Raw genomic sequence first — 27,666 nt, forward strand, 5'->3', positions numbered from 1 at the left:
AGTGACAGCCGGCTGCTAATATATAGGATAGTTCTGATGGACAGTTTACTACTTGATCCCCCCCAGCTGTTCATGGACCTGGAGATCAACTAGTCACTTTGTGTTTTTAGTTGGCCGATTAAAGGGATAGTTTACCCAAAAATTTAAGTTTGTCTGAACTTTTCATAACTTAACAGTGGTCGTGGGACATGGATTTCAGATGACTTTTTGAGAAGAAGAAGAAGAAAAAAAAACGTGTGTAAACTTGGTTTAGAACAATGTCTTTGAGATTGAAGATTTTTTTTTTTACAAGAAAGATGTTTATCACAGAAGGAGAACAATATCTCCTCAAGGGGGGAAAGAAGGGGACTCACTTTGAAAGCATTTCCAACCCCAACCATTGTAACCATCATAGCTTTACAATCACAAAACTCAATGGTTGCATTTTTACAGCCCTTTGGTTTTGAACTCACTTTACATATGACAACTGGAATGCTTTGAATAACGGAAAAGTAAAATTCAGCGGGGGAAAAAAACAGAAGTCCTGTTGATGTGCCCAGTAATCCATCCAATCTAGGGCTGAATATTTTCCCGGTATTTTACAAATGTTCCATCCCGAGAATAAATCACTTTTCTTCTGGGTAACCAGGTATTTCACGCATAAACCGGAAGTGTCATTCTAAAGCAGGGGTGTCAAACTCATTCCATGGAGGGCCTAGTGTCTGTGGGTTTTAGTTTATTAGTTTTTTCCTTTCAATTAAAAGACCTAGACAACCAGGTGAGGGGAGTTCTTTACTAATTAGTGACCTTAATTCATGAATAAAGTACAAGGAAGGAGCCAAAAACACTCGGCCCTCCCTGGAATGAGTTTGTCGTGTTCTAAAGCATATAAAGCATATATATACAGTGGGGGAAAAAAGTATTTAGTCAGCCACCAATTGTGCAAGTTCTCCCACTTAAAAAGATGAGAGAGGCCTGTAATTTTCATCATAGGTACACATCAACTATGACAGACAAAATGAGAAACAATAAACAGTCTGATATATGCGGAAGAGATGTGTCGCACTGCATGAGGCAAATGGTGGTCACACCAGATACTGACTGGTTTTCTGATCCACGCCCCTACCTTTTTTTAAGGTATATGTGACCAACAGATGCATATCTGTATTCCCAGTCATGTGAAATCCATAGATTACGGCCTAATTTATTTATTTAAATTGAATGATTTCCTTATATGAACTGTAACTCAGTAAAATCTTTGAAATTGTTGCATGTTGCATTTATATTTTTGTTCAGTGTATAATTTACCGGTTTCTTGCAGTTATTTATCCTGGGAAAAGGGAGTGGGTTTAGGCGGTAAATCTCGCTAAATCTCTGTAACGCAGTTCCTGCTATTCAACCCTAATCCAATCCACATAGCCTGGAACTCTTGTTGTCACCATTGTTTCACTTCAGCAGTCCGGCAATCCTGAATCCCATCATTGATTCCAGGCTACAGTACTCAACCTACAGTCTTCCATGACATGAACCTCTCCTCAGTCTATCCAAACCGAAACTTCGGCCAGTACTTGACAGTCTGCACCCTCTTCCCTGTTCCTGCATTGAGGTTAATCTTCGGCTGCGAGGGCGGTTTAGGCACCACTGCTACCGGTCGGCTGTTCCTCCTCTCTTTGCTCCTGTTGGTGATGGTGAAGCCTCGTTCGCTCTGCAGGTGGTGCAGGTTGAGCCTGGGGAGGAAGTGCGTGGCGACGTGCTGCGATTTGACCCTGGGGCTGGAGCCCATCTTGGCTTTGCCTCTCTTGTTCAGGGCCACGTACCAGTCCCGTCCCGTCCGGTGGTTCCGGTGCAACACCGAGGCGTACGTGTTGTAACTGTTTTCTTGGAAACGCTCCCGGAATCTGCAGTCGTCCGTGAACCGCTCCTGGAAAAACACAAACAAGTTGTACAGTAATGTTACCAAGTAGTGTTACAGTAGAGCAGGAAGGAATGAAGTGGTATTAATTACATAGAAAACGTCTTGATCACCTCCTTAAATCAATCAGCAAGCAAAAGAAGCCTCTGAGAATGTTTGATCAGAACTTTCAAATCAAGTTTTCATAAAACCTCCCATTGCATCTGTTTAATGTAAAATGTTAAAGCATAAAAAAGAAAGGAGCACTGCACACATCTAAAAGATATGTGAGATAGGGTTAGTCGAGCACCTAGTTCTAAGAATATATCCTTGGTGATTGATGGCGCATAGACTAACCACTAATCTCCTAAAGAAAGTCCCAGCTCAAATGGAGAGGTGTGGGAATGGGGATACAGTTGCAACATGGAGCAGGGGGACATTGGGGAAAGGATACATTCACGTATTTTATATTCACGATACTCTCAGTGTGTCTTGTGACAATGAATGTATGAGTTTACATTTCCCAGGCTATAATCTATTAGGTCAGTAGTCAGCCTTAAGTCTTCCTGCTGAATCCTACCCATGTATGGATATCATGCAAATGCATAGTAGTTGAGCGTATGTGTGTGTGTTTGTGTGTGTGTGTGTGTGTGTTTGTGTGTGTGTGTGTGTGTGTGCGTGTGCATGCATACGTGCGTGCGTGTTTTCTGTGTGTGTGTGTGTGTGTGTGTGTGTGTGGGGGGGTTGCAACTACATGATCACAGGCTGGTCAGGATATTGGTCAGGGGTCAGGTGTCACACTTTATTTGGATAGTCCGGATTTTTCATGTGTAGATGCTCTCCAGATGGTCATACCATTAACAAACTATCTGTTGATAAGCGACTGCTTGCTAAGGTTATGGTTAGTGTTAGGGTTAGGTTTAGAATAGGGGTTAAGGTTAGGGTTAGAGCTAGGGTTAGGGTTAGTAGATAGTTTTAATGTTAGTAATAGTCTGTAGATAGTCTGTAGAGCATCTACAGATGGACTATCCAAATGAAGTGTTACCTGGTCAGGATTCTCAATGAAGGAAAATGAGTGTCAACATTCTGGATTTTCTTGGAGACTGCGTCACCTCGAGATGCTTGTTTGATGAGCAGTTTCCTGTAAAGCGATAGGGGCGATCGTTTTTCTTCCCCCGACATAAAGGCAATTATCTAATCAGAGTAGGGACAGCAGAAACATGGCCTGAGGTAACATGGTAGTATGTCAACAGATTCTCACACAGATGTTAACCAGCTGACTTGAGTTTATATCTGTGTGTGTGTGTGTGTGTGTGTGCGTGCGTGCGTGCGTGCGTGCGTGTGTGCGTGTCAGCTGAGCTGTGTTAACATCAGCAGTATTAGCACAGAACGAAATTCCACATTATTCACTTGGGGTTCACACACTTCTTAGGGTGTTAGTTTAACACTGTCCAACTCCCAGGGAGGGCTGGTTTCTCAGTCAGGTTTAGTTTGTGTCCAACTCCCAGGGAGGGCTGGTGTCCCAGTCAGGTTTAGTTTGTGTCCAACTCCCAGGGAGGGCTGGTGTCCCAGTCAGGTTTAGTTTGTGTCCAACTCCCAGGGAGGGCTGGTGTCCCAATCAGGTTTAGTTTGTGTCCAACTCCCAGGGAGGGCTGGTGTCCCAGTCAGGTTTAGTTTGTGTCCAACTCCCAGGGAGGGCTGGTTTCTCAGTCAGGTTTAGTTTGTGTCCAACTCCCAGGGAGGGCTGGTGTCCCAATCAGGTTTAGTTTGTGTCCAACTCCCAGGGAGGGCTGGTGTCCCAGTCAGGTTTAGTTTGTGTCCAACTCCCAGGGAGGGCTGGTGTCCCAGTCAGGTTTAGTTTGTGTCCAACTCCCAGGGAGGGCTGGTGTCCCAGTCAGGTTTAGTTTGTGTCCAACTCCCAGGGAGGGCTGGTTTCTCAGTCAGGTTTAGTTTGTGTCCAACTCCCAGGGAGGGCTGGTGTCCCAGTCAGGTTTAGTTTGTGTCCAACTCCCAGGGAGGGCTGGTGTCCCAATCAGGTTTAGTTTGTGTCCAACTCCCAGGGAGGGCTGGTGTCCCAGTCAGGTTTAGTTTGTGTCCAACTCCCAGGGAGGGCTGGTGTCCCAGTCAGGTTTAGTTTGTGTCCAACTCCCAGGGAGGGCTGGTGTCCCAGTCAGGTTTAGTTTGTGTCCAACTCCCAGGGAGGGCTGGTGTCCCAATCAGGTTTAGTTTGTGTCCAACTCCCAGGGAGGGCTGGTTTCTCAGTCAGGTTTAGTTTGTGTCCAACTCCCAGGGAGGGCTGGTTTCTCAGTCAGGTTTAGTTTGTGTCCAACTCCCAGGGAGGGCTGGTGTCCCAATCAGGTTTAGTTTGTGTCCAACTCCCAGGGAGGGCTGGTTTCTCAGTCAGGTTTAGTTTGTGTCCAACTCCCAGGGAGGGCTGGTGGCCCAATCAGGTTTAGTTTGTGTCCAACTCCCAGGGAGGGCTGGTGTCCCAATCAGGTTTAGTTTGTGTCCAACTCCCAGGGAGGGCTTGTTTCCCAGTCAGATTTAGTTTGTGTCCAACTCCCAGGCAGGGCTTGTTTCTCAGTCAGGTTTAGTTTGTGTCCAACTCCCAGGCAGGGCTGGTGTCCCAGTCAGGTTTAGTTTGTGTCCAACTCCCAGGGAGGGCTGATTTCTCAGTCAGGTTTAGTTTGTGTCCAACTCCCAGGCAGGGCTTGTTTCTCAGTCAGGTTTAGTTTGTGTCCAACTCCCAGGGAGGGCTGGTGTCCCAGTCAGATTTTTTTAACAGTGTCCAACTCCCAGGAAGGGCTGGTTTCAGATTAAACCTAGGGCAACTGCTCCAGGACTACAAAGCATGCCTAGTGGAGAGTGTTTTAAGTCCAGAGTACTGTAGGATTAATCTGGGTCTGGGAAACTGGCTCTCAATGTTTATCTGTCATGCCCTGGATATTGTGAAATTCAACCCCCGGACACTATATCACATGGTATTGCCTAGGTATTAAAATGTCATTATTACATGTTGAGGCATAGGTCATTCTGTGGATATTCTTTAAAATAGCTGAACCACCACATTTTCTCCCAAAGTAATTAAGAGGACCAGCAAATTATACTGAGAAGTGCCCAGGTGAAACTCCCCATTAAAAACAAAGTTTCCCGATTTAAGTTTTATATATTAACACAACCTTTTAAAGAGTCAAAAGCCTCTCGAGCACGTTGAGGGATTCTGTTGTTATTACATTGACCTTTATTGTGTTGCATTTCCACTCAGAAATAGAAGTGTAGAGTTAAACAAAACACTGTGAGAACCGTACAATCTGTAATTGCTGCGAGCCGTGTGCCCCATTGTAACGGCGTCGTATTAGCAGCTGGTGGAACCAAGCCACTTGGTGTGTGTGTGTGTACGCCCGTGTGTGTCTGATTAGGGTTAGGCCTTTAAAACCAGTTAATGATGATCTCAGAGAAGATTACACACAAAGACCCACCGACCAGACCAGACCGGACCAGACCAGAACAGACCAGACTAGACCGGACCAGACCAGACTAGACCGGACAAGACCAGAGCAGAACAGATCAGACTAGACCAGACCAGACCAGAGCGGACCAGACTAGACCAGACCAGACCAGACCAGACCAGAGCGGACCAGACAGCTCATCATGGGGTTACAGAATAATTACCCGACTTTACTTTCATCTGGAGGGCCTGTAGCTCAAAGTCATCTAAATTACTTGTGCTGCGTGTATGTATGTGTGTGTGTGTGTGTGTGTGTGTGTGTGTGTGTGTGTGTGTGTGTGTGTGTGTGTGTGTGTGTGTGTGTGTGTGTGTGTGTGTGTGTGTGTGTGTGTGTGTGTGTGCGTGCGTGTGTGTGTGTGCGTGCGTGCGTGCGTGTGTGTGTGTGCGTGTGCGTGCGTGCGTGTGCGTGCGTGTGTGTGTGCGCGTGTGTGTGAGCGCTGCTCCTATCAAAGAGGTGGACAGAGTGACAGACAGGAGCAGGGAGTTCTTTGTACTACCCCAATACTCATTAGAGACCCAACATGTGAAATGATTGAATGACTGCACTCATTCAGTATAGAGATGAAACCCATTCCTCAACGTGCAGGAGAAATCACAAGACAGTTGTTGAATAAATAACAGCGACTTCTAACGTTTAAGAAAATCATCATGATACATGCAGTAAATGTGAACTGATTGAATGACCACACTCATTCAGTACTGAGGATAAACCCATTCCTCAACTCCAAAAAATTCACGACACAAGATGTTTTGTCTTGTGGCTCACTAACTGCTAAAAATACCTTTGGTGGGAAACTATAAACTGTAAGATGTACGAGAGGATGGAGATGTCCTCAACCCTACGATGCCTTGTATAACCCTTACCCTGTTCTGTTGGTTCTGAAACAACAACACTGTTCTGCTTTGTTGAAGAGTGCAGCATAGCAGAACAAGATGCCATTACAGCCACTCTGTAAACATGTCACTCACAAGATGAGCTGCCATAACAACAGAGGCAGAACATCAACTTTATAAGTTGTTCTAAAATCACCAACACCCTCCGGGTATTGTTGGTTTGAATTATAATTTGAAAATTGTATGGGAAAGCCCTTGATGGTTGTGGGTGGGTGACTTAAACAGTTTTAACCCGAAAGTACAGTACATTCTACCAACACATTGAAAGGCGTTACAGTAGAAGTTCTGCACAGCTAGTTGAGAGATAGAATGCAGTCCTACAGTTCAACAGGCCGTACGATAATGATTCCAACATTTCCTCTTTCAAAATGGTCCTGTGTGGCTCAGTTGGTAAGAGTGTGGTGCTTGCGATTCCAGGTCTGTGGATTCAAATCCCTCTGGGGTCACATTCACACAAAAAAATGTATGCACTCACTGTTATAAGTCGCTTTGGATAAAAGCGTCTGCTAAATGGCATATATCATTACATTCTTTAGTGCTTGGGGAATGCTGAGATGTTCTTTAGTGGAATGTTGGGATGTTCTTTACTGGAATGTTGAGGTATGATGATGAGCAATAAAAGGATTGTATGATTCTATGGTTCCATGCTTCTATCCTGTCTCTGTTTATGCCTGGTTTCAGTTCAGTTTAACAACTGGGAGCAGACAGACAGCAGAGGGTTTATTGTGTAAAATCAGAATGCAAGGGCAACTCTTTTAAAACGGCCCTTTCCCATGATCCTACAGGGTTAGCGGTGTCAAAGTTGAGGCCGGTGTAAAAACAACATGTGTGCACCACCACCATGTGCTATCTGAGCAGGCTAGGGGGGTTTGAATGGTTTTCTGTTTTACCTATCACTTATGCCTGTTACAGTTGAAGTCGGAAGTTTACGTACACTTAGGTTAGAGTCATTAAAACTCGTTTTTCAACCACTCCAAAAATGTATTGTTAACAATCTATAGTTTTACCAAGTCGGTTAGGACATCTACTTTGTGCATGACACAAGTAATTTTTCCAACAATTGTTTACAGACAGATTATTTCACTTATAATTAACGGTATCACAATTCCAGTGGGTCAGAAGTTTACATACACTAAGTTGACTGTGCCTTTAAACAGCTTGGAAAATTCCAGAACATTATGTCATGGCTTTAGAAGTTTCTGATAGGCTAATTGAAATCATTTGAGTCAATTGGAGGTGTACCTGTGGATGTATTTCAAGGCCTACCTTCTAACTCAGTGCCTCTTTGCTTGACATCATGGGAAAATCAAAAGAAATCGGCCAAGACCACAGAAATAAAATCGTAGACCACAAGTCTGGTACATCCTTGGGAGCAATTTCCAAACGCCTGAAGGTACCACGTTCATCTGTACAAACAATAGTACGCAAGTATAAACACCATGGGACCACGCAGCCGTCATACCGCTCAGGAAGGAGACGCGTTCTGTCTCCTAGAGATGAACGTACTTTGGTGCGAAAAGTGAAAATCAATCCCAGAACAACAGCAAAGGACCTTGTGAAGATGCTGGAGGAAACAGGTACAAAAGTATCTATATCCACAGTAAAACGAGTCCTATATCGACATAACCTGAAAGGCCGCTCAGCAAGGAAGAAGCCACTGCTCCAAAACTGCCACAAAAAAGCCAGACTACAGTTTGCAAATGCACATGGGGACAAAGATCGTACTTTTTGGAGAACTAGCCTCTGGTCTGATGAAACAAAAATAGAACTGTTTGGCCATAATGACCATCGGGGTGCTTTGCTGCAGGAAGGACTGGTGCACTTCACAAAATAGATGGCATCATAAGGAAGGAAAATTATGTGGATATATTGAAGCAACATCTCAAGACATCAGTCAGCAAGTTAAAGCTTGGTCGCAAATGGGTCTTCCAAATGGACAATGACCCCAAGCATACTTCCAAAGTTGTGGCAAAATGGCTTAAGGACAACAAAGTCAAGGTATTGGAATGGCCATCACAAAGCCCTGACCTCAATCCTATAGAACATGTGTGGGCAGAACTGAAAAAGCGTGTGTAAGCAAGGAGGCCTACAAACCTGACTCCGTTACACCAGCTATGTCAGGAGGAATGGGCCAAAATTCACCCAACGTATTGTGGGAAGCTTGTGGAAGGCTACCCGAAACGTTTGACACAAGTTAAACAATTTAAAGGCAATGCTACAAACTACTAATTGAGTCTATGTAAACTTCTGACCCCACTGGGAATGTGATTAAATAAATAAATGCTGAAATAAATCATTCTCTCTACTATTATTCTGACATTTCACATTCTTAAATATAAAGCGGTGATCCTAACTGACCTAAAACAGGGAATTTTTACTAGGATTAAATGTCAGGTATTGTGAAAAACTGAGTTTAAATGTATTTGGCTAAGGTGTATGTAAACTTCCGACTTCAACTGTATATAGATAGAGCAGAGTACATTCAATGGTCCCTTTATCTGTGCTGCTCTCTCTCCCTCTATCTCTCTCTCTCTCTCTTATATATATATATATATATATATATATATATATATATATATATACACTGCTCAAAAAAATAAAGGGAACACTTAAACAACACATCCTAGATCTGAATGAATGAAATAATCTTATTAAATACTTTTTTCTTTACATAGTTGAATGTGCTGACAACAAAAATCACACAAAAATTATCAATGGAAATCAAATTTATCAACCCATGGAGGTCTGGATTTGGAGTCACCCTCAAAATTAAAGTGGAAAACCACACTACAGGCTGATCCAACTTTGATGTAATGTCCTTAAAACAAGTAAAAATGAGGCTCAGTAGTGTGTGTGTGGCCTCCACGTGCCTGTATGACCTCCCTACAACGCCTGGGCATGCTCCTGATGAGGTGGCGGATGGTCTCCTGAGGGATCTCCTCCCAGACCTGGACTAAAGCATCCGCCAACTCCTGGTGGATGGAGCGAGACATGATGTCCCAGATGTGATCAATTGGATTCAGGTCTGGGGAACGGGCGGGCCAGTCCATAGCATCAATGCCTTCCTCTTGCAGGAACTGCTGACACACTCCAGCCACATGAGGTCTAGCATTGTCTTGCATTAGGAGGAACCCAGGCCCAACCGCACCAGCATATGGTCTCACAAGGGGTCTGAGGATCTCATCTCGGTACCTAATGGCAGTCAGGCTACCTCTGGCAAGCACATGGAGGGCTGTGCGGCCCCCCAAAGAAATGCCACCCCACACCATGACTGACCCACCGCCAAACCGGTCATGCTGGAGGATGTTGCAGGCAGCAGAACGTTCTCCACGGCGTCTCCAGACTCTGTCACGTCTGTCACATGTGCTCAGTGTGAACCTGCTTTCATCTGTGAAGAGCACAGGGCGCCAGTGGCGAATTTGCCAATCTTGGTGTTCTCTGGCAAATGCCAAACGTCCTGCACGGTGTTGGGCTGTAAGCACAACCCCCACCTGTGGACGTTGGGCCCTCATACCACCCTCATGGAGTCTGTTTCTGACCGTTTGAGCAGACACATGCACATTTGTGGCCTGCTGGAGGTCATTTTGCAGGGCTCTGGCAGTGCTCCTCCTGCTCCTCCTTGCACAAAGGCGGAGGTAGTGGTCCTGCTGCTGGGTTGTTGCCCTCCTACGGCCTCCTCCACGTCTCCTGATGTACTGGCCTGTCTCCTGGTAGCGCCTCCATGCTCTGGACACTACGCTGACAGACACAGCAAACCTTCTTGCCACAGCTCGCATTGATGTGCCATCCTGGACGAGCTGCACTACCTGAGCCACTTGTGTGGGTTGTAGACTCCGTCTCATGCTACCACTAGAGTGAAAGCACCGCCAGCATTCAACAGTGACCAAAACATCAGCCAGGAAGCATAGGAACTGAGAAGTGGTCTGTGGTCACCACCTGCAGAACCACTTCTTTAATGGGGGTGACTTGCTAATTGCCTAAAATTTCCACCTGTTGTCTATTCCATTTGCACAACAGCATGTGAAAAGTATTGTCAATCAGTGCTGCTTCCTAAGTGGACAGTTTGATTTCACAGAAGTGTGATTGACTTGGAGTTACATTGTGTTGTTTAAGTGTTCCCTATATTTTTTTGAGCAGTGTATATCTCTCCCTTGTATATCTCTCCCCCAAAAATAAAAATAAATAATTATAATAATAATAATAAAAAAAAATAAAAAAAAATAAAAAATAATAATAATAATAATAATAACAATTGTAAAGTGGTTATCTCACTGGCTATAAGGTGAATGCACCTATTTGTAAGTCGCTCTGGATAAGAGCGTCTGCTAAATGACGTAAATGTAAAATGTAAATGTATATCTCTCTCTCACTCTATATCTCTCTCTCCCCTTCTATATACCTCTCTCTCCTTCCATATCTCTCTCTCCCTCTACATCTCTCTCTCCCTCTATATCTCTCTCTATATATACAGTGGGGAAAAAAGTATTTAGTCAGCCACCAATTGTGCAAGTTCTCCCACTTAAAAAGATGAGAGAGGCCTGTAATTTTCATCATAGGTACACGTCAACTATGACAGACAAATTGAGAAAAAAAAATCCAGAAAATCACATTGTAGGATTTTTAATGAATTTATTTGCAAATTATGGTGGAAAATAAGTATTTGGTCAATAACAAAAGTGTCTCAATACTTTGTTATATACCCTTTGTTGGCAATGACACAGGACAAACGTTTTCTGTAAGTGTTCACAAGGTTTTCACACACTGTTGCTGGTATTTTGGCCCATTCCTCCATGCAGATCTCCTCTAGAGCAGTGATGTTTTGGGGCTGTCGCTGGGCAACACAGACTTTCAACTCCCTCCAACGATTTTCTATGGGGTTGAGATCTGGAGACTGGCTAGGCCACTCCAGGACCTTGAAATGCTTCTTAAGAAGCCACTCCTTCGTTGCCCGGGCGGTGTGTTTGGGATCATTGTCATGCTGAAAGACCCAGCCACGTTTCATCTTCAATGCCCTTGCTGATGGAAGGAGGTTTTCACAAAAAATCTCACGATATGTGGCCCCATTCATTCTTTCCTTTACACGGATCAGTCGTCCTGGTCCCTTTGCAGAAAAACAGCCCCAAAGCATGATGTTTCCACCCCCATGCTTCACAGTAGGTATGGTGTTCTTTGGATGCAACTCAGCATTCTTTGTCCTCCAAACACGACGAGTTGAGTTTTTACCAAAAAGTTATATTTTGGTTTCATCTGACCATATGACATTCTCCCAATCCTCTTCTGGATCATCCAAATGCACTCTAGCAAATTTCAGACGGGCCTGGACATGTACTGGCTTAAGCAGGGGGACACGTCTGGCACTGCAGGATTTGAGTCCCTGGCGGCGTAGTGTGTTACTGATGGTAGGCTTTGTTACTTTGGTCCCAGCTCTCTGCAGGTCATTCACTAGGTCCCCCCGTGTGGTTCTGGGATTTTTGCTCACCATTCTTGTGATCATTTTGACCCCCACGGGGTGAGATCTTGCGTGGAGCCCCAGATCGAGGGAGATTATCAGTGGTCTTGTATGTCTTCCATTTCCTAATAATTGCTCCCACAGTTGATTTCTTCAAACCAAGCTGCTTACCTATTGCAGATTCAGTCTTCCCAGCCTGGTGCAGGTCTACAATTTTGTTTCTGGTGTCCTTTGACAGCTCTTTGGTCTTGGCCATAGTGGAGTTTGGAGTGTGACTGTTTGAGGTTGTGGACAGGTGTCTTTTATGCTGATAACAAGTTCAAACAGGTGCCATTAATACAGGTAACAAGTGGAGGACAGAGGAGCCTCTTAAAGAAGAAGTTACAGGTCTGTAAGAGCCAGAAATCTTGCTTGTTTGTAGGTGACCAAATACTTATTTTCCACCATAATTTGCAAATCAATTCATAAAAAATTCCTACAAAGTGATTTTCTGGATTTTTTTCCCTCAATTTGTCTGTCATAGTTGACATGTACCTATGATGAAAATTACAGGCCTGTCTCATCTTTTTAAGTGGGAGAACTTGCACAATTGGTGGCTGACTAAATACTTTTTTTCCCCACTGTATATATTTCTCTCTCTCCTTCCATCTCTCTCTCTCTCTCTCTCTCTCTCTCTCTCTCTCTCTCTCTCTCTCTCTCTCTCTCTCTCTCTCTCTCTCTCTCTCTCTCTCTCTCTCTCTCTCTCTCTATCTCTCTCTCCCTCTATATCTCTCTCTCCCTCTATATCTCTCTCCTATCTCTCTCTCCCTCTATATCTCTCTCTCCCTCTATATCAAATCAAATCAAATGTTATTGGCCACATGCGCCGAATACAACAGGTGCAGACATTACAGTGAAATGCTTACTTACAGCCCTTAACCAACAGTGCATTTATTTTAAATAAAAAAGTAAAATAAAACAACAACAAAAAAGTGCTGAGAAAAAAAGAGCAGAAGTAAAATAAAATAACAGTAGGGAGGCTATATATATAGGGGGGTACCGGTGCAGAGTCAATGTGCGGGGGCACCGGCTAGTTGATGTAGTTGAAGTAATATATACATGTGGGTAGAGTTAAAGTGACTATGCATAAATAATTAACAGAGTAGCAGCAGCGTAAAAAGATGGGGTGGGGGGGCAGTGCAAATAGTCCGGGTAGCCATGATTAGCTGTTCAGGAGTCTTAAGGCTTGGTGGTAGAAGCTGTTGAGAAGTCTTTTGGACCTAGACTTGGCACTCCGGTACCACTTGCCGTGCGGTAGCAGAGAGAACAGTCTATGACTAGGGTGGCTGGAGTCTTTGACAATTTTGAGGGCCTTCTTCTGACACCGCCTGGTATAGAGGTCCTGGATGGCAGGAAGCTTGGCCCCAGTGATGTACACCCTCTGTAGTGCCTTGCGGTCGGAGGCCAAGCAGTTGCCATACCAGGCGGTGATGCAACCAGTCAGGATGCTCTCGATGGTGCAGCTGTATACTTTTTTGAGGATATGAGGACCATGCCGAATCTTTTCAGTCTCCTGAGGGGGAATAGGCTTTGTCGTGCCCTCTTCACGACTGTCTTGGTGTGTTTGGACCATGATAGTTCGTTGGTGATGTGGACACCAAGGAACTTGAAGCTCTCAACCTGTTCCACTACATCCCCGTCGATGAGAATGGGGGCGTGCTCAGTCCTCTTTTTTATCCTGTAGTCCACAATCATCTCCTTTGTCTTGGTCACATTGAGGGAGAGGTTGTTATCCTGGCACCACACGGCCAGGTCTCTGACCTCCTCCCTATAGGCTATGTCATCGTTGTCGGTGATCAGGCCTACCACTGTTGTGTCGTCGGCAAACTTAATGATGGTGTTGGAGTCGTGCCTGGCCATGCAGTCATGGGTGAACAGGGAGTACAGGAGGGGACTGAGCACGCACCCCTGAGGGGCCCCCGTGTTGAGGATCAGTGTGGCAGATGTGTTGTTACCTACCCTTACCACCTGGGGGCGGCCCGTCAGGAAGTCCAGGATCCAGTTGCAGAGGGAGGTGTTTAGTCCCAGGATCCTTAGCTTAGTGATGAGCTTTGAGGGCACTATGGTGTTGAATGCTGAGCTGTAGTCAATGAATAGCATTCTCACGTAGGTGTTCCTCTTGTCCAGGTGGGAAAGGGCAGTGTGGAGTGCAATAGAGATTGCATCATCTGTGGATCTGTTGGGGCGGTATGCAAATTGGAGTGGGTCTAGGGTTTCTGGGATAATGGTGTTGATGTGAGCCATGACCAGCCTTTCAAAGCACTTCATGGCTACAGACGTTAGTGCTACGGGTCGGTAGTCATTTAGGCAGGTTATCTTAGTGTCCTTGGGCACGGGGACTATGGTGGTCTGCTTGAAACATGTTGGTATTACAGACTCAGTCAGGGACATGTTGAAAATGTCAGTGAAGACACTTGTCAGTTGGTCAGCACATGCTCGGAGTACACGTCCTGGTAATCTGTCTGGCCCTGCGGCCTTGTGAATGTTGACCTGCTTAAAAGTCTTACTCACATCGGCTACGGAGAGCGTGATCACATAGTCATCCGGAACAGCTGGTGCTCTCATGCATGCTTCAGTGTTGCTTGCCTCGAAGCGAGCATAGAAGTGGTTTAGCTCGTCTGGGAGGCTTGTGTCACTGGGAAGCTCGCGGCTGTGCTTCCCTTTGTAGTCTGTAATAGTTTTCAAGCCCTGCCACATCCGACGAGCGTCAGAGCCGGTGTAGTACGATTCAATCTTAGTCCTGTATTGACTCTTTGCCTGTTTGATGGTTCGTCGGAGGGCATAGCGGGATTTCTTATAAGCGTCCGGGTTAGAGTCCCGCTCCTTGAAAGCGGCAGCTCTACCCTTTAGCTCAGTGCGGATGTTTCCTGTAATCCATGGCTTCTGGTTGGGGTATGTACGTACGGTCACTGTGGGGACAACATCATCGATGCACTTATTGATGAAGCCAGTGACTGATGTGGTGTACTCCTCAATGCTATCTGAAGAATCCCGGAACATGTTCCAGTCTGTGCTAGCAAAACAGTCCTGTAGCTTAGCATCTGTGTAATCTGACCACTTTTTTATTAACCGAGTCACTGGTGCTTCCTGCTTTAGTTTTTGCTTATAAGCAGGAATCAGGAGGATAGAGTTATGGTCAGATTTGCCAAATGGAGGGCGAGGGAGAGCTTTGTATGCGTCTCTGTGTGTGGAGTAAAGGTGGTCTAGAGTTTTTTTTCCTCTGGTTGCACATTTAACATGCTGGTAGAAATTAGGTAGAACGGATTTAAGTTTCCCTGCATTAAAGTCCCCGGCCACTAGGAGCGCTGCCTCTGGATGAGCATTTTCCTGTTGACTTATGGCCTTATACAGCTCATTCAGTGCAATCTTAATGCCAGCATTGGTTTGTGGTGGTAAATAGACAGCTATGAAAAATATAGATGAAAACTCTCTTGGTAAATAGTGTGGTCTACAGCTTATCATAAGATACTCTACCTCAGGCGAGCAAAACCTCGAGACTTCCTTAGTATTTGATTTTGTGCACCAGCTGTTGTTTACAAATATACACAGACCGCCACCCCTTTTCTTACTGGAGTCAGCCAATCTATCCTGCCGATGTAGCGTATAGCCCGCTAGCTGTATGTTATCCATGTCGTCGTTCAGCCACGACTCGGTGAAACATAAGATATTACAGTTTTTAATGTCCCGTTGGTAGGATAACCGTAATCTTAGGTCATCCAATTTACTTTCCAATGATTGAAGATTGGCTAATAGGATTAATGGGAGCGGCAGTTTACTCGCTCGCCGTCGGATCCTTACAAGGCACCCCGACCTACGTCCACGATATCTCCGTCTCTTCCTCATGCGAATGACGGGGATTTGGGCCTTGTCGGGTGTCTGTAGGATATCCTTCGCGGCCGCCTCGTTAAAGAAAAATTATTAGTCCAATACGAGGTGAGTAACCGCTGTCCTGATATCCAGAAGCTCTTTTTGGTTATAAGAGACGATGGCAGAAACATTATGTACAAAATATATTACAAATAACGCGGAAAAACACACATAATAGTACAATTGGTTAGAGGGCTGTAAAACGGCAGCCATCTTCTCCGGCGCCATTCAAGGATGTCTCCTTCTATATATCTCTCTCCCTCTATGTATGTATGTATGCATGTATGTATGTATGTATGTATGTATGTATGTATGTATGTCTGTCTGTCTGTCTGTCTGTCTGTCTGTCTGTCTGTCTGTCTGTCTGTCTGTCTGTCTGTCTGTCTGTCTGTCTGTCTGTCTGTCTGTCTCTCTCTCTCTCTCTCTCTCTCTCTCTCTCTCTCTCTCTCTCTCTCTCTCTCTCTCTCTCTCTCTCTCTCTCTCTCTCTCTCTCTCTCTCTCAATTAAATTCAATTCAATTTAAGGGCTTTATTGGCATGGGAAACGTGTGTTAACATTGCCAAAGCAAGTGAAGTAGATAGTAAACAAAAGTGAAATAAACAATAAATATTAACAGTAAACATTACACTCAGAAGTTCCAAAAGAATAAAGACATTTAAATATCATATTAGGTATATATACAGTGTTGTAACAATGTGCAAATAGTTAAAGTACAAATGGGAAAATAAATAAACATAAATATGGGTTGTATTAACAATTGTGTTTGTTCTTCACTGGTTGCCCTTTTCTTGTGGCAACAGGTCACAAATCTTGCTGCTGTGATGGCACACTGTGGTTTTTCACCCAGTAGATAAGGGAGTTTATCAAAATTGGGTTTGTTTTCTAATTCTTTGTGGATCGCTGTAATCTGAGGGAAATATGTGTCTCTAATATGGTCATACATTTGGCAGGAGGTTAGGAAGTGCAGCTCAGTTTCCACCTCATTTTGTGGGCTACGGTGGCCTTTCTCAATAGCAAGGCTATGCTCACGGAGTCTGTACATAGTCAAAGCTTTCCTTAAGTTTGGGTCAGTCACAGTGGTCAGGTATTCTGCTACTGTGTACTCTCTGTTTAGGGCCAAATAGCATTCTAGTTTGCTCTGTTTTTTTGTTTGTTCTTTCCAATGTGTCAAGTAATTCTCTTTTTGTTTTCTCATGATTTGGTTGGGTCTAATTGTGTTGTTGTTGTTGTCCTGGGGCTCTGTGGGGTCTGTTTGTATTTGTGAACAGAGCCCCAGGACCAGCTTACTTAGGGGACTCCTCTCCAAGTTCATCTCTCTGTAGGTGATGGCTTTGTTATGGAAGGTTTGGGAATCGCTTCCTTTTAAGTGGTTATAGAATTTAACGGCTCTTTTCTGGATTTTGATAATTAGCGGGAATTGGCCTAATTCTGCTCTGCATGCGTTCTTTGTTTTTTTATGTTGTACACGGAGGATGTTTTTGCAGAATTCTGCATGCAGAGTCTCAATTTGGTGTTTGTCCCATTTTGTGAATTCTTGGTTGGTGAGCGGACCCCAGACCTCACAACCATAAAGGGCAATGGGTTCTATAAATGATTCAAGTATTTTTAGCCATATCCTAATTGGTATGTCAAATTGTATGTTCCTTTTGATGGCATAGAAGGCCCTTCTTGCCTTGTTCTCTCTCTCTCTCTCTCTCTCTCTCTCTCTCTCTCTCTCTCTCTCTCTCTCTCTCTCTCTCTCTCTCTCTCTCTCTCTCTCTCTCTCTCTCTCTCTCTCTCTCTCTCTCTCTCTCTCTCTCTCTCTCTCTCTCTCTCTCTCTCTCCCCCCCTGCCCCCCCTCTCTCTCAATTAAATTAAATTTCAATTCAATTTAAGGGCTTTATTGGCATGGGAAACGTATGTTAACATTGCCAAAGCAAGTGAAGTAGATAGTAAACAAAAGTGAAATAAACAATAAATATGAACAGTAAACATTACACTCAGAAGTTCCAAAATAATAAAGACATTTCAAATGTCATATTATGTCTATATACAGTGTTGTAATGATCTGCAAATAGTTAAAGTACAAATGGGAAAATAAATAAACATAAATATGGATTGTATTTAGAATGGTGTTTGTTCTTCACTGGTTGCCCATTTCTGTCTCTCTCTCTCTCTCTCCCTCTCTCTCCCCCTCTCTCTCTCGCTCTCTCTCCTCCTCTCTCTCTAACTCCCTCTCTGTCTCTCTCTCCCTCTCTCCCTCTCTCTGTCTCTCCCTCTGTCTCTCCATCTCTCTCTCTCTCTCTCCACTCCCTCTCCCTTTCCCCCCCACTCTCTCTCTCTCTCTCTCTCTCTCTCTCTCTCTCTCTCTCTCTCTCTCTCTCTCTCCCCTCTCTCCTCTCTCCTTCTCTCTCTCCCCCACACTCTCTCTCTCTCTCCCTCTCCCTCTCTCTCTCTCTCTCTCTCTCTCTCTCTCTCTCTCTCAATCTCTCTCTCCCTCTATCTCCCTCTCTTTCTCTCTCACCTTAGAAGAGATTCAGTTTGTAATGGCTGGCTGGGTAGGTCAGTGTAATATGCATCTGTCTTCTCGCCCATTATTCCAGACAATAAATTGCCACTGTGAAAACATCTAAATATGAACTATGACAGACGGATACAACGTAAAGACAGTGTGTGACACCCGATCCCCCCCGACCACAGACAGACGAGCCCCCCGACCACAGACAGACGAACCCCCCGAGCCGGCCAGCCCTGTGTCTGTGAAGTGTGTGTGTGTGTGTGTGTGTGTGTGTGTGTGTGTGTGTGTGTGTGTGTGTGTGTGTGTGTGTGTGTGTGTGTGTGTGTGTATGTGCGTATGCGTATGTGTGTGGAGAGCGAGGAGAATCCAGACGAATTCTCCACTGATGGATCCTATACAGCTGGACTAACTCTAATTGTCCACTGTGTCTGCAGCGGCTTATGGGGCTCTTCTTCTTATGGGGCTTCACATTTATCCCTTTGTTTCTCTCTCTCTCTGTCTGTCTCGTTCACTCACTCTATCTCTCTCTCTTTCTCTCTCTCTAACTGTCTCGTTCACTCACTCTTTCTCTCTCTCTCCATGTCTCTCTCCATGTCTGTCTGTCTGTCTGTCTGTCTGTCTGTCTGTCTGTCTGTCTGTCTGTCTGTCTGTCTGTTGACTAAATACATAATTCAACATTGCACACAGCAGGTTGACGTTTATTGTCATGAATCTTGACCTGAAGGCAGAACTGGGAGATTTCCGCTAGATGGGCCAGCTGCAAAGTCAAAATTGGCTATATTGTAAACGTTTAGCCTTTTCGGTCTTAATTTAAGGTTAGGGTTAGACATTTGGGTTAACCATGTGGTTAAGGATAGGGTTGACCACTCTGCAGAGCTGCTTCCAGGACCAGATTCATGATGATAAAATGCCAACCTGCTTGCACACACAGAGTGCATCCCTCTATTCCTCTCTCCTTCCCACCTTCCCTCCATACAGCTCACTGGATGCTGAGTGCTCATCATGAGCTCCCATCCCTCATCCCCCAGCCTCTCTCTCTCTCTCTCTCTCTCTCTCTCTCTCTCTCTCTCTCTCTCTCTCTCTCTCTCTCTCTCTCTCTCTCTCTCTCTCTCTCTCCCCCCCCTCTCTCTCTCTCTCTCTCTCTCTCTCTCTCTCTCTCTCTCTCTCTCTCTCTCTCTCTCTCTCCCCCTCTATCTCCCCCCTTCTATCTCTCTCTATATATCTCTCTCTCTTTCTCTCTCTCTCCATCTTCTCTATATTATTAGCCTTCTTCTCAGACTGGACTAATCTGTTCTAACACATGTTAATAGGAAGAGGCTTGTATCTATCTACCCAGCCAGCCAGCCCAGGCTTCATACTGCTGACTGGCTGCCTGGCTGGCTGGCTGGCTAACTGGTTGGCTGGCTGTCCGCCTGGCTTGCTGGCTAACTGGTTGGCTGGCTGGCCGGCTGACTGGCTGGCTGGCTAACTGGTTGGCTGACAGTCCGCCTGGTTTGCTGGCTAACTGGTTGGCTGGCTGTCCGCCTGGCTTGCTGGCTAACTGGTTGGCTGGCTGGCCGGCTGACTGGCTGGCTGGCTAACTGGCCTGCTTTCAAGCAACAGTGTGTTTGTCTGTCCACCTGGCTGTCTGTCTGGCTGTCTGTCTGGCTGGCTGGCTGCAGGGTGCAGATTTGAAGTCATTCAGTAAAAAAAGATGGGGAAATTTGCAACTCTCAAGTTGGTTCACATTTGTTGTCAGTGCCATGACTTTTATCATTCTTAGTGTTCAGGCCAAACTCACTTCAGGGGCAATAAACAATGGAGTTTCTGCAAGCCTCTCCTCAGAAATACAATGGGATGCACATTGGGCTACGTACGACGCCGCGAAGCCTTCCTAACTTGTCCTAGCCTCTCCTTCAAAATGCAATGTCTGGGTCCAAAATGGTCCTATGGGCCCTGGTCTAAAGTCGTGCACTAACAGACTAACAGTACAAAGTGAATAGGGTGCCATTTCGGAAGCACACAATTATAGTTATTGGGCTACTTACCACGGCATGAAGCCTTCCTCTCTTGTTCATGGCCAGGAATCTGTTACTGTAGACTCCTCGGATACCGATGACGCCCTGAGATACAGCAAAGAGCTCCAGGACGCCTGAGAATAGAAACAACATGTTGTCGTCATCACAACAGAAGGATAAATGAATGTACCGTATTCTATTTTTCAAAGGTTTCCTAGGGGTCCTCTCTCTCTCTCTCTCTCTCTTTGCCTCTCTCTCTCTGTATCTAAATCTCTCTCTATCGCACTCTCTATCTCTCTCTCTCTCTGATTCTATAGATTCTTCAATCACATTGACCTGTTTTCTGTTCCTTATTTACCGTTGTTTTACTGTTTCAACATAGCGAAGGCGTAGACTCAGGTTTTCTGGGTCTCTGTATTTTTGGTTGGATAGGTTTCTCAATTATTTCTTAGGTTTTTGCAATCTTCATCAAAACAGTAGAACATACAGTAGAGCATAGAGTAGAACATACAGCAGAACATACAGTAGAACAAAGCAGAACATGCAGTAGAACATACAACATAACATACAGCTGAACATACAGTAGAACTTACAGTGGAACATACAGCTGAACATGCAGTAGAACATACAACACAACATATTTCAGAACATACAGTAGCACATAAAACATATTATACTGCAGGACATACAGCAGAACATATAGTAGAACATGCAACAGAACATACAACAGAACATACAGCAGAACACAGCAGATCATATAGTAGAACATAAAGTAGATTAGAACATACATTAGAACATACAGCAGAACATAAAACATAATTTACAGCTGAATCGAACATACAGTAGAACATACAGTAGAACAAACAGTAGAACATACAGTAGAACAAACAGTAGAACATACAGCTGAACATACAGCTGAACATACAGTAGAACATAAAGCAGAACATACAGTAGAACATACAGTAGAATGTACTGCAGAACATACATTAGAACATACAGTAGAACATACAGTAGAACATACAGCAGAACATACAGTAGAACAAACAGCAGAACATAAAGCAGAACATGCAGCAGAACATACAACAGAACATACAGTAAAACATACAGTAGAACATAATGCATAACATACATAAGAACATAATGCATAACACAGTAGAACAAACAGTAGAACATACAGTAGAACATACAGCAGAACATACAGCAGAATATACAGCAGAACATGCAGCAGAACATACAACAGAACATATTGCAGAAAATGGATTAGAACATACAGTAGAACACACAGTTTAACATACAGTAGAACATACATTAGTATATACATTAGAACATACAGTAGAACATACAGCAGAACATACAGTAGAACCTACAGTAGAACCTACAGCAGAACATACAGTAGAACAGACAGTAGAACATACAACATAACATACAGTAGAACAGACAGTAGAACATACAACAGAACATACAGTAAAACATAGAGTAGAACATAACACATAACATACAGCAGACATACAGTAGAACATAAATAAGAACATGCAGTAGAACATACAACAGAACATATTGCAGAAAATACATACAGTAGAACAAGCAGCAGAACATACAGTAGAATGTACAGTAGAACATACATTAGAACATACATTAGAACATACAGTACAGGTCCTCTGTAGCTCAATTGGTAGAGCATGGCGCTTGTAACGCCAGGGTAGTGGGTTCGATCCCCGGGACCACCCATACGTAAAAATGTATGCAAACATGACTTTAAGTCGCTTTGGATAAAAGCGTCTGCTAAATGGCATATTATTTATTATTACAGTAGAATGTACAGCAGAACATACAGCAGAACATACAGTAGAACATACAGCAGAACATACAGCTGAACATACAGTAGAACATACAGTAGAACATACAGTAGAACATACAGCTGAACATACAGTAGAACATACAGTAGAACATACAGTAGAACATACAGCTGAACATACAGTAGAACATACAGTAGAACATACAGTAGAATATACAGCTGAACATACAGTAGAACATACAGTAGAACATACAGTAGAACAAACAGCAGAACATACAGTAGAACATACAGTACATCATACAACAGAACATACAGCAGAACATACAGCAGAACAAACAGCAGAACATACAGTAGAACATACAGTAGAACATACAACAGAACAAACAGCAGAACATACAGTAGAACATACAACAGAACATACAGCAGAACAAACAGCAGAACATACAGTAGAACATACAGTAGAACATACAACAGAACATACAGTAAAACATACAGTAGAACATAATGCATAACATACATAAGAACATAACGCATAACACAGTAGAACAAACAGTAGAACATACTGCAGAACATACAGCAGAACATACAGCAGAACATACAGCAGAACATGCAGTAGAACATACAACAGAACATATTGCAGAAATTGCATTAGAACATACAGTAGAACACACAGTTTAACATACAGTAGAACATACATTAGAACATACATTAGAACATACAGTAGAACATACAGTAGAACCTACATTAGAACCTACAGCAGAACATACAGTAGAACAGACAGTAGAACATACAACATAACATACAGTAGAACAGACAGTAGAACATACAACAGAACATACAGTAAAACATAGAGTAGAACATAACACATAACATACAGCAGACATACAGTAGAACATAAATAAGAACATGCAGTAGAACATACAACAGAACATATTGCAGAAAATACATACAGTAGAACAAGCAGCAGAACATACAGTAGAATGTACAGTAGAACATACATTAGAACATACATTAGAACATACAGTACAGGTCCTCTGTAGCTCAATTGGTAGAGCATGGCGCTTGTAACGCCAGGGTAGTGGGTTCGATCCCGGGACCACCCATACGTAAAAATGTATGCAAACATGACTTTAAGTCGCTTTGGATAAAAGCGTCTGCTAAATGGCATATTATTTATTATTACAGTAGAATGTACAGCAGAACATACAGCAGAACATACAGTAGAACATACAGCAGAACATACAGCTGAACATACAGTAGAACATACAGTAGAACATACAGTAGAACATACAGCTGAACATACAGTAGAACATACAGTAGAACATACAGTAGAACATACAGCTGAACATACAGTAGAACATACAGTAGAACATACAGTAGAACATACAGCTGAACATACAGTAGAACATACAGTAGAACATACAGTAGAACAAACAGCAGAACATACAGTAGAACATACAGTACATCATACAACAGAACATACAGCAGAACATACAGCAGAACAAACAGCAGAACATACAGTAGAACATACAGTAGAACATACAACAGAACAAACAGCAGAACATACAGTAGAACATACAACAGAACATACAGCAGAACAAACAGCAGAACATACAGTAGAACATACAGTAGAACATACAACAGAACATACAGTAAAACATACAGTAGAACATAATGCATAACATACATAAGAACATAACGCATAACACAGTAGAACAAACAGTAGAACATACTGCAGAACATACAGCAGAACATACAGCAGAACATACAGCAGAACATGCAGTAGAACATACAACAGAACATATTGCAGAAATTGCATTAGAACATACAGTAGAACACACAGTTTAACATACAGTAGAACATACATTAGAACATACATTAGAACATACAGTAGAACATACAGCAGAACATACAGTAGAACATACAGTAGGACCTACAGCAGAACATACAGTAGAACAGACAGTAGAACATACAACAGAACATACAGTAAAACATAGAGTAGAACATAACACATAACTTACAGTAGAACAAACAGTAGAACATACAGCAGAACATAAAGAAGAACATGCAGTAGAACATACAACAGAACATATTGCAGAAAATACATACAGTAGAACATGCAGCAGAACATACAGTAGAACATACAGTAGAACATACTGGATAACATACAGCTGAACATACAGTAGAACATACAGTACATCATACAACAGAACATATTGCAGAACATACAGTAGAACATACAGTAGAACATACAGTAGAACATACAGCAGAACATACAGCAGAACATACAGTAGAACATACAGTAGAACATACTGGAGAACATACAGCTGAACATACAGTAGAACATACAGCAGAACATACAGCAGAACATACAACAGAACATATTGCAGAAAATGCATTAGAACATACAGTAGAACACACAGTTTAACATACAGTAGAACATACATTAGAACATACATTAGAACATACAGTAGAACATACAGCAGAACATACAGTAGAACATACAGTAGGACCTACAGTAGAACAAACAGTAGAACATACAGCAGAACATAAAGAAGAACATGCAGTAGAACATACAACAGAACATATTGCAGAAAATACATACTGTAGAACATGCAGCAGAACATACAGTAGAACATACAGTAGAACATACTGGATAACATACAGCTGAACATACAGTAGAACATACAGTACATCATACAACAGAACATATTGCAGAACATACAGTAGAACATACAGCAGAACATACAGTAGAACATACAGTAGAACATACTGGAGAACATACAGCTGAACATACAGTAGAACATACAGTAGATCATACAACAGAACATATTGCAGAACATACAGCAGAACATACAGTAGAACATACTGGAGAACATACAGCTGAACATACAGTAGAACATACAGCACATCATACAACAGAACATACAGCAGAACAAACAGTATAACATAAAGTAGAACATACAGCAGAACATACAGTAGAACATACAGCAGAACATACAGCAGAACATACAGTAGAACATACAGTGGAACATACAGTAGAACAAACAGTAGAACATACAGCAGAACATACAGTAGAACATACAGTAGAACATACAGTGGAACATACAGTAGAACAAACAGTAGAACATACAGCAGAACATGCAGTAAAACATCCAACAGAATATACAACAGGACATAATGCAGAACATACATTTGAACATACAGCAGAGGTATACATCCAGATAGCAATTGACCGTTTAACAGATTCCCAGATGGCAGACTGTAACTTTAAGAACAGCTATGTTTTCATGTACTGTAATATGACAGTTATTCTAAAGCAGACAAGTAAATGGGAGAGAGAGAGAGAGAGAGAGAGAGAGAGAGAGAGAGAGAGAGAGAGAGAGAGAGAGAGAGAGAGAGAGAGAGAGAGAGAGAGAGAGAGAGAGAGACAGAGAGAGAGAGAGAGAGAGAGAGAGAGAGAGAGAGAGATAGAGAGAGAGAGAGAGAGAGAGAGGGGAGAGAGAGAGAGAGAGAGACAGAGAGAGAGAGAGAGAGAGAGAGAGAGAGAGAGAGAGAGAGAGAGAGAGAGAGACAGAGAGACAGAGAGAGAGAGAGAGAGCAGAGAGAGAGAGACAGAGAGAGAGAGAGAGAGAGAGAGAGAGAGAGAGACAGAGAGAGAGAGAGAGAGAGAGAGAGAGAGAGAGAGAGAGAGAGAGAGAGAGAGAGAGAGAGAGAGAGAGAGAGAGAGAGAGAGAGAGAGAGTACATTACAGCATTTTCATGGTTAGCTTGAAACAGTTTACCATGTAAATTAGTTAGTATATATCTGGGGTGGTGGAGTCTCCTAAAGGTCAAATCCTGATTCATATTAATCTGTTGGCTTGAGACACACACAGACACTTTTTAGATTCTGTTTTGATCTTAAATAAGTATTAGTACTACAGGCCAGTGTTTCCCAACTCCAATCCTGGATTGGATGAGCACACATTTTAGTTTTAGCACTAAAACAAGTAGGTTTGTCAGGGGCAACAACAAAAATGTTATGCCGTTGGGGATACTGGAGGACATAGGAAACACTGGACATGGCAACTTGTCCTCTTTGAGATTGTCTTGTCAAAAATAGTTCTGTATTAGTTTATAATAGTTATAAGATCTGGATACAAAATTACATTTTGAGACTTAAGCTACAACACTTACATTATCCATCAATGACATTATCATACACATAACTAGAGTAACATTATTTAACTAGCTAAACTGTTTGCCAATAACACACATATCATTCAATTTAATTTAGTTTTTAGTTTTTAATAATAGACAACACACATTTTAGACTGAGGAAACAGAAGGAGGAACTTGTAAACTGATATGTCCCAACTTCGTAACGCACAGAGCCAATGACAACCATCCAACCACGTTGAACATTGCATTGTTGTGATGACAATCATACTGATGTCCAATCCAAAACATCCTCATCTCTTCTGCTGCACCTGTTACGCATGCAAGACCTGCCAATGTCCCAAACAAGCCATGCAGACAGATGAAAAGCAATGTACAGTTAAGAGGCAACTGTTTGTTAATGTGTATGTAGCCTACGTTCATGTTGGAAAGACAGCAACACAATAAGTAGACAATAGTCTGCCATTTCAGCATTACCTTCTCTCTTTTCACACTTTATGAATCATTATTAATCCAACCACTTGAGACTCAGAGGCCTATTATAGCAAAATTGTTTAATAACTTACTTAACGGATTGGGTTCATGGCTGCCGTTCACTCGTCCGTCGGTGTGTATCTGGAGATGGAAACCAATGCCAACCCGACAGTATAGCCTGCAAGTCCTGCGTCCCGAACCACGGATTGTACCCGCTTCCAGAAGTTGGTCCTCCAAGGAGACGTATCCAAGGGATCCAGTGACTACGGCGGCGGAGACGGAGACCACAGCAGCGCAAATCAATTGCAGCAGAGCGAAGGTAAAAAGGGAGAGAGGAACATTCATTCTTCCAAAAAGGAAACTCTGTCTGTCCTCTGGCTCTGCTAGTTCACTTCTTCTTCTTCGATCATGGTGTTGTTGTAGTGGATCCCGAGCTCACAGAAAAGCTATGTGGGTAGTGCCAGTGCACGAGGAACCGTGCGCACACTAGAACACGTCCAGTTCCAGAAGCGCTCGTGGGCATTACCCCAGCGGTGCCGCGCGGTGGTCGGTGTGTGTAGCTGCTGCTGGTGTGCTGGAGTGGTTCCGCTGGCCTGGCACACACGGAGATATTTATAACCAACACAATGATGTCACTGCTTAATACATGACTGAGTTCTGAAGGACGCTTTCTCTCATCCGGATTTTCTCTCTAAAAACACCAGCCCTGCTCAATATCGATCTGCGCTGCCAATAGCAACGATGAGGCAAAAATAGGACAAAACTGACAGCGCAAATTTTCCTTCCAAAGGACTCCTCTGTGCCAGGACGCAGCATGCACGGCATTTTACGCACGAGGAGGCATGTTTTTATAGATCTGCAGCACAGCACACCAATAATTCATAACTGGAGAGAGAGAGAGAGAGAGAGAGAGAGAGAGAGAGAGAGAGAGAGAGAGAGAGAGAGAGAGAGAGAGAGAGGGGGGGTTTGGGGTCCCTTGACAGTCTTCTGTCGAAATCAGAGATTTGCTGTGGGGAAAGTTCAAACTTTGCGGTGCGACCTGAGTGCGACGATATAAAGAAGAATAACTGTGTGTCTGTGAGGGACAGTGAGTTTAAAATAGACACAGCCCTACAG

At 43.4% G+C, this 27,666-nt stretch overlaps 1 protein-coding gene across 1 annotated transcript; it reads right to left on the reverse strand.

Annotated features, from left to right (window-relative positions):
• Positions 1-1,269: 1,269 nt before the first annotated feature.
• LOC121587307 (fibroblast growth factor 5-like) lies at positions 1,270-27,284 on the reverse strand. The gene is made up of 3 exons (XM_041904217.2): positions 26,643-27,284; positions 20,152-20,255; positions 1,270-1,900 (listed from the first exon to the last, which is right to left on the reverse strand). The coding sequence occupies exons 1-3, from the start codon at positions 26,893-26,895 to the stop codon at positions 1,520-1,522; spliced, it is 738 nt and encodes a 245-aa protein (XP_041760151.1). The 5' UTR covers positions 26,896-27,284; the 3' UTR covers positions 1,270-1,519.
• Between the last annotated feature and the right edge of the window lie 382 nt (positions 27,285-27,666).

Source organism: Coregonus clupeaformis, chromosome 18 (assembly GCF_020615455.1).
Source record: "Coregonus clupeaformis isolate EN_2021a chromosome 18, ASM2061545v1, whole genome shotgun sequence".
Classification (NCBI taxonomy): Eukaryota; Metazoa; Chordata; class Actinopteri; order Salmoniformes; family Salmonidae; genus Coregonus; species Coregonus clupeaformis.